General features: G+C 36.6%; 1 protein-coding gene across 1 annotated transcript; it reads right to left on the bottom strand.

Annotated features, from left to right (window-relative positions):
• Window positions 1-5,880: 5,880 nt before the first annotated feature.
• On the bottom strand, window positions 5,881-6,870 carry LOC110415073 (basic helix-loop-helix (bHLH) DNA-binding superfamily protein). The gene has a single exon (XM_021426558.2). It carries the CDS (start codon window positions 6,708-6,710, stop codon window positions 6,093-6,095), a length of 618 nt encoding a protein of 205 aa, XP_021282233.1. The 5' UTR covers window positions 6,711-6,870; the 3' UTR covers window positions 5,881-6,092.
• Window positions 6,871-11,274: the final 4,404 nt, after the last annotated feature.

The following is an 11,274-nucleotide window of genomic DNA, read 5'->3' as shown; positions in this document are numbered from 1 at the left end:
GAATCGTGACGATCATTGCAAATACATTACTCTTCGATAAAGATGCCTTATCAGCTCTCATTTTCCTTAATGCCTTGATTCGTTCATACCTTGCACGCCTCAACCTGGAAAGTTCACAGATTTCTCTAACTAACTTGATATCAGCTTCGTCGACCAACGATGGAGCACCAGGTGGCCGCGGTGGTTTAGTAGGCTTCTTCGAGCCCCTCTTTTGCTTTTTCTCCCCCGATATTTTCTTCTCCTTACTACCTTGCCCTGCCTGATCGATCACCTTGACAGCCTCACCTGAAATAAACGAACTCTTGCTTGGAATATTCAATCCTTCATCCCTCCAGGTTGATCCATCTCGACCTGCAACCTCATCCCAATCCATTTCTTCGTCAAGAACATGCTCCTTGATCTCATCTTCATCAGAGCTCGTTTTGTCGCCATTTTCCAAATCAACAACTAAATCACTTTCCCTTGAATCATCCATGTTAGCATGCCAGAATGTATTCAAATTTTTCATCCCATTTTCAGAAAGTATGATCAAAACCCAGAAATATGTTCAAATCAATGCATCAGATAAAACATTCTCTTTCCAGGAACAATCAACATTTGACAGAAATCCTATTCTCTACTTCATAGCTTATCTTAAACGGTGAAAAGGGTATTGAAATCTCATCGTTTTAGATTCAAGAAGACGATCCTTTCATTTGAATTCTTCCTTCCTGCAGCTACGAAATATTGTTTCATAAACATAATTCTACAAAAGCATGCCCTGACGTGAACCTGGCGCTCCCTTTTGCCCTGGTGAAAAACGTAAGGAAAAAAAAAAGATAGATTCAGGGGATCAAATTGATCATAGCTTCCAAGTATATGGAAGCATGCATAGGATTGAGAGCCCAAATCACGTTCGTTAACGTTTTGGAAGAATCCGAGGAGGGTTCTTTATTTTATTGGACAACTAAATGAGTGTGAATTACATATTATTTTCCAAAGGAAATGTTCATTTTTCTTGTATTCATCTCATCTCTCTCGGCAACCAAACGATTGGTACGTGCATTTTGGGAGCAGGAGAGAGAGAAAGAGGCCGGTAGAGACAAAAAATTTAGAGAGCCAAAAGATAACTAGGCTAAAAGAAGCAGTATTATTCTTAAGAAAAATAAAACAAAATTTGGGTACTAACCGAAATTTAGAACTTGTTACTGCAATATTATCATTTGATCTAGAGTTGATTATTGTCAGTAATACTCTTTAACCATTAATTCTAAAAGTTTTCGTTGTGCCTCGCTCGTTGTTCTTTACTTAAATTAATCACATTCGTGTCTTATGCTCATATTACTGTAATTAATGATGGTAGTGTTACGATTTTATCCATTTATATGCTGTATGAATGTGCAGGCTATAATGCCTTTGTACTGTAGAGAATCGTAGAGAATCGGTTCCGCTTAATCATATCTCAATGCAATTGGTAGTTCAGAAACTTGGTAGTATGGATCAAGATCACACATATACATCAAAATAAGGAACCCAAGCATATCATTTATGCTCAATGCATCATATCAACCAAATTTCACTACAATGAAACATAAGTATCCAAAAGAGGTAGGAGGATCAGTCAGTGTAAACCTCAACCTTGACACCCTGCGATTTCAGTTTTAGAGGTGCCCCATTTTTAGACAGAAAAGCAGCAGCTATATCATCCTGGATTCTTAACTCAACCTGCCTTCTTTAATTTCTTCGTATGTTTCACAATCAAATTAGTCATGCAAGGGAAAACTCTTGCATGCACGTATATCTGAAACCCTGGTATCGACAAAAATCAAATGAATCAAGCCGGACTGCTCGCATTGGACGAAATTAACTAAAACCTAACGATGCATGAACATCAGTTAAAACACAAGGCATAGGGGACAAGAGTACTATCACATAAATTATGGCCTTCGAGATACCATGATGGGCTTTTACTGATCCCAAAATACTACAGCAAAGCCCAAAAAAAATGCATTTTTATCGTTTTCTCTGACCCTTCACTGCCTCTTTCTTAGCTTGCTTCTGACTATCACATAACCAACCTTTTTTTTATTGATGTAAAATCTGTTACATTGACTGTAATCCTCTTTTATTTTACAAGAAAATGATGTTGGACTTTGATTAGGTTGGCTATAAGTGGCGGATATAAGGAGGCTGCTGCATGGAGAGAGAGAGAGCTTTTATCCTAAACCAAAAGAGAAAAAAGGGGTGGCCAAGACATGAAGCCTCTCAGCATAAGTTGAGGGTCAGTGTCGAAGACAGCAAGGATCCACGTGCGGGAAATGTCCCGATGGGACCCCAACAAATGCTAAAGGGCGTTGAGAGTTTGAGACCCTCGAGGGTCAAAAGTTTTTTGTCACAAGACAAGGGGTCATAAGTAAGGACATATGTGTGTGCCTAAGAGTGAGGCCACGAGTTTCATTTAGGGGGCAGCACAGCCATGAGCTACCACACCGCATGTGGGCAAACTGCCAACCCCTGCATTGTCCTCTTCCCCTCCCTTCTGTTCTTGTTGGGGGCCCTCGCCCCGATGGTGGTTGGACCTTTTGACAACTCAAAAGCGATTCCTTGTTTTGTCCTTTCCTGCTTCCCCTTGTTTTGTTCGTCTCTATCCATGATTAAGTCAAGGCTAAGCAAGGAATTTGGATGGAGCACATTGTGTTTAAAGCCTAATCCAAAGCCCAAATTGTCTTCTATGGATTATTAACCCTGCAAACAAATTAACAGAGACAGGCTGATTCTGGAGAATGAAGGGTGTGATCGGGAGCCCAATCCCTGGAGAGAACAATGCATGGAATAGCACTGGAATATACGGTGGTTGATCTCATCCAAAGGAAAAGAGCGCATCATCATTAGGTTGGCTTAACATGACAGCAGATGACACATGGCATAACCATGTCAAAATCAGGTACCACCAAGAAAGTGACATGTGGCATGCCACGCTGGATCACGTTTCATAACTTAACAGTTGGAAAACAAGTCTGATAATGAAATTTCTCTGGCCAGCTGACCACCCTGCCCCTTTGTTTCTTTCTTTGTTTGTTCGGACTGGATGGTCTATCATCTATTATCTATTATTGCATGTAAATTTGGCCAACATGTAATTTCCAATTTTGGGTTTTTCTTAACTTTTAAGATAGAAAAACAAAGAACAAAAATTCAAACATCAATTCCCGATTCAATGTTGGAATTCAATGTGGTAGAGAGGCCATTGGTGTGGGGGGTTTCAATTCTTGATATCAGATATGGGAACCAAGACCAAGATGTAAATAGCAAAGGTAAGCAAATAAATATGACATTAATTTGGTCATAAATTCTTGTCTAGTCTTTAAAAAGCTGGAACCAAAATCCGAACCATGACCAGCAGGATTCACTCAAAGGTAATATTCATTGCTTGCAAAAGAGTGGGGTCTTAATACTCCCATGCAAGTTAGGTCAGCATCATGTGCACCCACAAGCACAAGCAAAAGCGAAAGGAAAAACCCAAAGCTAACATCTATTGGAGAATTTGAAAACAAAGTTTATACAATTGGAGAAAACAAGTCTTTAGGGTTCCATTGACTGAGGTCAGGCTGCATCCCAATATCTGGTGAATAGAAAAAAAAAATAAAGAAAAATGACCTTAATAAAGGTAATGTTGGACAAATTCCTGATATCTCTTCCTTGCAGGGGGGGCGCATAGATAACTCTAACAAGGAAGGGACAGCATTTTCTTCTTGCAAGACTAGTAGTTTTCAATCCATGAAAATGCATGCAGTGCCCTGCCTCTGCCCAATTACCTAATTCAAACACTTTGTTTCTTTTCTTTTTTTTCCTTTTTCTTTTCTTCTTTTATTCCCTTGGCTTGGCCTGCCCAACTTACTCTTTTTTTGGGTTTAAATCTATGAAAAGATTAGGACACCTGACATAAAAGTTTATGCATGGTTTCCTACAATAAGAGTACCCTTTAGAGCAACTCATTGCTATAATTTCATGTGGACCAAATTATTCATAGGGAACCAGTTAATGGATTAGCTTTATAGATATAATAGTAAAAGAAAAATCCAACAAATTGTTAGAAACCAATTAACTCGTAACAGGACGAAACTTGAAGCAAAATCACAAAAACAGAATGAGATATGTAAACTCCGCTTCATCATTGAGAAAATATAAGGTCACGATTTAACTTTAATTTAGATTTTTATATAGAAAAGAGGTGGTGATTTTTCTAAATAATTGCGGCCGATTACTTGGGGGTAATGGGCAGAGGACACATGTATGCAAGAGAAAAAAGGAAGAAGCAAGATTGGGGCAGATGGTTGCATTCACATTGTTGGTTTAATGAAGGCACATGGATGCATGTGAAAATATGGTCAATTAGGCAAAGCATGAGGCAATGGAAAAGCATATATAAAAAAAAAAAAGAAAAGCAATGTGATTTGTTGGGAAGAAGAAGAAAAAATGTACACACAAAGGAACAATGCATGTGGTCCTAGTGATGGTTTTTTAAACTCCCCCCTACCCACAAAAGAGGCCAAAACCCTTCTTCTTGATAGGGATGCCACTTGGGCATTGCCCACATGTCTCAATCCCTACAGCAGACCAGCTTGGCCTTTGGTTCCATGTTGAGCGCACGTGTTTGCCCTTAAATGAGGAAAAAGAGATTCCAATGTGATATCATTTGCACCCTCCCCGTCCTCCATTGGTGGGGTTCCATTTTCTCTTCCTTCCACCCAATTCAAACCTTGTTTTAGGGCGATGTGGAAATGGTGAAACTGTTGAATTAAGAAAGGGCAATGACCATTTTCTGGGTTGCTTCTTCTTTGTTTTGTTTTTTTCCTTGCCATGGGAGGGGGCACATGCTAGCCATTAGAGGAGGGTGGGTCTAGAGTGGGTGCACCTGAAAATGTAGGGCCATGGAGGCACATGTGCTATGTGAACAAGGGGCTGCTTCATCAAGGGCACATGTACTGAGGGCTGTTTTGCTCATAAAAACCCCACTTGGCCTATGCTATGCAAGCACATATATATATATATATATATTGGCCATTTCCTACTTATTTAGGAGGGATTTATATCTCACAAACATCTCTCACATTTAAAGTTACATGTGACAATCTTTGTCCTAAATTGGTTATCAAAATCCACATTCTCCCTCACCCTTTTGCCGACACCGATTTGATTTTACCCTTCCAAATAATTAAATTAAATCAAATATTCTTTCCCTTCTTAAATGTTTGTTTCATTTTAATTTTCACAACAAAGATTAAATCAAAAATTTTAACTTTCAATTCTGTTACTCCACTTTGGTTTGCAAGTAAATAAATCCCAAATCTTATTGATTTGGTTGACATTAATATTTTTGTGAGTGTGACTATGTGACATAACTCCATGATGGGCTGTTAAAAGTTAATTAAATACATCTGATAGTGCAAATTATATTCAACATGGTATATGACATCATAAACACTTCTTTTTATTGACAACATTTTAAAAGAAAAAAAAAGGGAAAATTCAATTCTTTCATAAAACTTCAAACATACGCCATTCTTTGCCCAGTAATTTCTTAGATTATTCAATTTTTTTTTAATTCCACCTATCAATTTATTTCACGCAATATCTTATATATGTATATTTTTAAAAATATAAACGGTTAATTTCATTTTATAAAATTATTAAAATATCTTTAATTAAAAAATTAAATTATTTTTTATACAAATTGTTATATTTAGAAAATGAAATTTACCTTGAACTTAAAAATTTTGCGAGATTAAAAAGGAAGATAAGAATAAAGCAAGAAAAAAGCTTTAAAAATGGGATTATTCCACTGAAATCAAAACTTTAATCTAAATGGAATCAAGGACTAGCTGGCAGTGGCATGTTCGATTTGATTAATTAATTGATTGATTAACTGATAATATTTAATTAATTGATGCTTAACAAACCCAAAAAAGCCTAAGAAATTTTTTAAAAAAAAAAAGAAAAAAAAGAGCAAGTGGAGCTCAAAAGAAGAAAAAGTCATGTATACAATAAAATACACGAATTTAAAAATCTCACTAAAAAACAAAATAATAATAAACACCTTGTCGCGATTTTTTTTACGAGTTGATATGAGAGCCAAGCCGATCAGTAGGCGGCTGCGTTCCACCGCCGGCGAGAAGCGCGGTAATAGTGGTCATGGCTCGAACTTGCATCTCTAAAGCCGCTATGTAATCACTAGTTTCTTCTAGGAGGTTTGAGAACGATACTTTCCGGCAACCGGGAACAAGCCGTCCCAGAACCTTCAACTTCCTCTCGACAGCGGGTAATTTTCTCTTCTCTCCGTTAATCTCCGGCTTCCTCAACCTCCTATTGGCCGTGACCTTCGCTCTCTTATGTTTCCTCATCGTCTTGGAGCCAACACCAAGCCGACTGGCGAGAATCGCTCTGCTCCAACGCGTTGTTCCCTTGGCCGATACCGCGAGAACTCTGTCCGCCGTTTCGCGAACTTCCTTTGCGGGAGCCGAAGAGGAGGTCCGACGAGAACGACGGAGAGCTTCGATGAGCTTGGAGGAGTAGATCTGCTGCTCCCTCTCGGTTCTCCATCGCTTGATTCTCTGGCTGCCTTGGTTCCTATCGAAAGGACCTGGCGTTTCGTCCGTTTTCCTCCGTTTCTTGCGTTTAAACTCCGGCGACGTGTCGGGGCTGTGTTCAAGGTTAGGTATCAAAGAAGCCATTGCAAAACTTAGCGAAAAATCGCAGAAAAAGGAGCAAAAGAGAGAGCAGAAGAGGACGAAAGAAAGAGAAGAGTATTGACGTTGATTGTTGGGGAAGAGGAAAGAAGGGGAGGGGCGGAGGTGGGAGGTGGGAGGTGGGAGGTGAGAGGTGAGAGTGAGAGGAGCAAGGAGAAGAGAGAGGAGAGGTGGACGACTTATAAAAGCGATTCACGGGAAACAACACGCGGCCATTCCTTAATCACATTTATTCCTTTTGGACTTAGCCTCCCTCCCAGGTTCTGTCTCTCTCTCTCTCTCTCTCTCTCCATCTTTTAATTTATTTTTAACTATTTTTCTTATTTCCTTTGTCGTAAAATGTTTATTTTTTAGTTTTAAATTTTGATGTATTTTTTATAAATATAAATATAAAAAATAAAAAAAATCATAAAAATTATCTTTTTATTTAAATTATTTTTATGTTACACTATTAAATAATTTCATCCCTTGTTACGCAAGCTAAGTTGGTGGCACAAATTACTGTGGCAATATACACATGGATTGATGCGAATGGTTGAATATATTTGTCACATTAGTCACGTGTATCATTTATGTCATTCAATTGTTGTTGAGCCAACTTGGGCACTGCATCACCACCCATGAGTTTGAGGAGCAATTAATCGAATAAAATCGATTTAATTAAATTGATATTTGATCTGTCTAGTTAATTAATATTTTTAATAAATTAACTGTTTGTACAATCTCAAATAAAATGAATAAAAAAAGCAAAGAAGATAACAACAAAAGAAATCTAGTAGAGATAAAAGAACCAAGACATTTGGAACAATTAGATTTGGGCAGCTAAGGGTTATTTGGCAATGATCATGTGACAAAGAGGGGTTCAAATGTAAATAAGAATTTTCTATTGGGTGTGTCAGGCCACCCACCCCAATGCCACCTTGGGGGGTTGAGGTTGGTTTCTCCAATTTCTAAATTATCCCACAAGAGTCAAAACTCTAATTCATTTATTCTCTAATCTGTTCAATTTGCCTCATCTTCTTTCATGGGGTTTAGAAGTTACATATATTTGTCGAATGAAATGGCCTGTCTGTCTGTAATTACGAGTGTTCGATGGGTTTGATATTTCTTTTTTGGATAAATTTTACCGACATTTTTTATAATTTCAACTTTCATGATCCGTTAATTGAATAATATTACGTTCATTTAGGTTTAAATTTTGAATTACTTGCTACTTATCTTTGTTGGTCTAAGAGGATTTGATGGCATTTGGCATTATTATGGAATTGAAATGTGGTACTTTCATTAACTCAATAATGGTGTTAGGAAATGCAGTGCTTTAGCTTACCTCAAATATTGATTTAACATTTAAATAACATTAAATTATCAATGATATAGCCTCCCCCCACCTTAAAATAGATAGGGATTGCATCAGCCATGAGGCCATTCCTTCTTCATTTATCGGATCATGCAGGTAGTGGACAACTTGTCCAAATTTTAAAACAATAATCAAACTTGGTCTCTCTAACTGTGATGGACTCAAATTTAGCTTTCATTCTCTATTGATCTCTTTAATTCTATTTCACTTTTGTGATTATACTTCCACAACAACCTTTTTACAATATTTGATTAAATTTAAGTTACAATTATAAAAAATAACAAAAAAATTTAAGAAAAGAGAAAGATTTAAGCAAAGCTTTGAAAGCAACCAACAGTAATCAAATCCATTCCAACAACACCCTCAATCAGAAAAAGGAGAAAATTTTTTTTGTTTATATTAATTAATCAATAGCCGATATCTTTAAGATAGCATGCTATTTCAATCATCTTAACTTGCTTCTAAAGATAATAATAATAATAATTAAAAAAAGGGGAAATCTAGAGAGTAATTAGTTCACCCAAAAATGGCTTAAAAGCAATTGTTATACTTGCAAACTAATAAATTATTAATTAAGACTTTTAGGATATATATTTGTTTGGTGTTTTTAATGTTTTGACACAATTTCTCATCTTTTAACCCAACAGTCAATGCACCCCTTTACCCACATTTTCAATTGTTTCTGGGGTTATTTTATTGTTTAGTTTGATTATGTGGGAAAGGTTTATTGAATAATAAAGCAAAGTGTTGCCTTCCACTTATTGGCTTTGGGGTGTGGGGCTAATGCAATTTGTTTTTATTCTCAGCAATGATTAGTGGGTAATGCAGAAAATAGACAAAAAATAAATAAGAAAAGAAAAGAGAGAAGAGCATGTGGTTGTTTTCATGGCACTTTCTCCTTTTTTTGGCCTTTGTTTTGTTGTTTTATGAAGGCTTTATTGGTCACCTTCCTTTGTGGGTTGTGGACAGGTTTCCTCCACATTGCCTGCTAACTCACAACAGTTTTTTAATCCCTTCTCTTACTTCCTATACATTGTTTTCCTTTCTTTTCTTGTTCCCATATCTGCCATTGTTGGTGAGCAAACAAATCTGATTACACATTTGGACTGCATTCCAAGACTTGGTGACAGAGCTATAGATCAGTATTTACAGGTTTCATTGCTAGAATGAAGTTGAAAACACCATGTTAACTAAACATCAACAAGAGATTTATGTTGGTTGAATATCAAATTTGACAAGATTATGCTGCAAGAGAGTGTTACGATAATATACTATAATCCTAGTACAAGTACAGCTTTAGGTCATACAAAAAATTAAGTAGTGTTTTAACAGAGCTTCCAATAATTTGATTATTTTCAATTGGTTGGAACTTGGAAAGAGAGAAAATCTTTAAAAGAATCAGATGAGCCCCATTACAATGTGACATGCCAGAGTGGGTCTGCCTCCTTGCGTGAGACAAGGCCTCAATGTCAAAAAGGAAAAGTCAATCCCAATTTTTATATCGCAACAGGTTGATACAGTACACATCATTTTAAATAAGCAAAAAAACATACATCAGTCTCCCTTTCTCAAGACTCTGTTCTTCAAGAAAAGCAACCAGAGGGCTTGTGGGGAAGCTGGTGATAATTCTCTTTCTTTTCAAAGAGATGCAACAAGTTCTTATTGCTTTACCACGTAAATCTGCAGTTGTTTAGAACCCAAAATTTTTTTAAAGTTATCTTGGACTGAAGATGAATTCTGCAGCAAGGATCTGGTAATACTTAAACTTTTCCAACAGGGTTGGCCAAAAAGAAAAATGAAGAAGAAATCCAACTTGGGTAGTTTTCTTGCTTTGTCTTAGATTTTCTTCTCTGGATCACAGATTATTCTGTTGGATAAGAACACAACAGAGCACTAGTAAGTTACATCTTATTGTCCCAATTTGTGTTGTTCACCTCTTTTCACAGAGAGTAATAGTATATACCAATAGGAACACAGAAAGTTGCTCTATGCTAATGAAACAAGACAATGCCTATGATTGACCAAATTATGATTCAAATTGAATTGTCCAAAATTGATTCTCACTTATCCTTTCTCTTTAACTACTTTTGTCACAGGGAAACCAATCAGGCTTCATCTGAGTGTCCTCCAGCAAATTAAAAACAATTTTTTCTCACAAGAATTTGATGGAAACTTGATAACAAAATCGAATAAATTAATGAAAACCCGTGATTCCGTGGGACAAAACAAAGGTTTTATTAACTTTGTTGCATTGCTCCCTAACATGGGTTTTCGAAATAAATATCATAAAATAGTTTTGCATGTTTGCTTTTGATGATGATTTATATGAATGCTTGAATTGGACGCACAAACCTTTCAGCTTTTGACTCCTTTGTTTTTGTTTATCACGGACGGAGATTTCTAAACTGTTGGGTCTTTGACCTCTGATTATCTGGTTGATCGGGCTTTGTACTTGAACCAACTAGTCGGTACTTGCAGGGGATGGGGTGAATATTAGTCGGTTTCAGTCCAATAACTCAACTGAAATCAATTCAATTCCGATCAAACCATTCAAAGTAAGTAATTTGTAAGGCATTGTTTTATCCCACAAAAGACTGTCTTGTAAATTGAAGACAGCATAGAACATTTTAATACTCAATCTCACTTTCATTTTTTTTAATGACATATAGTTAGGTATGATATTAACTATCACCGTTTACATTAACTTGTAAGAAATGTCTATTTTAAAAATACTAGACTTCACCAGGATTGGTGTGAACCCTTAAATATTTGTTACGCTCTCGTACATGGTCGCCGTGAGATTTACGTCTCTCCTCCGACGTGGCGACGGTAAGTCATTGGATCTCTCTTGTTTGAATTCATCCGAAATTATAAGTTAGATGAACCCAGTCACATTATACAGTGGCAGTTTGAAGTTTTCAACAGCTAACAGAGAAAAGTAAATGTTTCTGATAAGCATTAGATTTGGTGAAACGAATGCGGTTTACCCTGTCAAAGTTCAATAATAAAATTTGTGTGTGGAAAGGTTTATATTAGTCAAACAAATGTGATTCCTGTCACACTGATGTGATTAGAGCTTGATAAAGATTGTTTTAATCTAATTTAATAATAATCAGGATCATTATTATTCTGCCAGGTATATGTAACTGCTGGTTCATCATCCATCTTGCTCATCAGGAAACGAAAATGATA

This window comes from Theobroma umbraticum, unplaced genomic scaffold (assembly GCF_002168275.2).
Source record: "Theobroma umbraticum cultivar Fairchild unplaced genomic scaffold, ASM216827v3 scaffold_147.0, whole genome shotgun sequence".
Classification (NCBI taxonomy): domain Eukaryota; kingdom Viridiplantae; phylum Streptophyta; class Magnoliopsida; order Malvales; family Malvaceae; genus Theobroma; species Theobroma umbraticum.
Note: the sequence above shows the minus strand (reverse complement) of the source record. Positions and strands in the feature narration are given on the sequence as shown.

What these genes read in the sequence shown, in the direction of transcription:
- LOC110415073 (XM_021426558.2), bottom strand. Translation starts at nt 6,710, where the DNA reads ATGGCTTCTTTGATACCTAACCTTGAACACAGCCCCGACACGTCGCCG.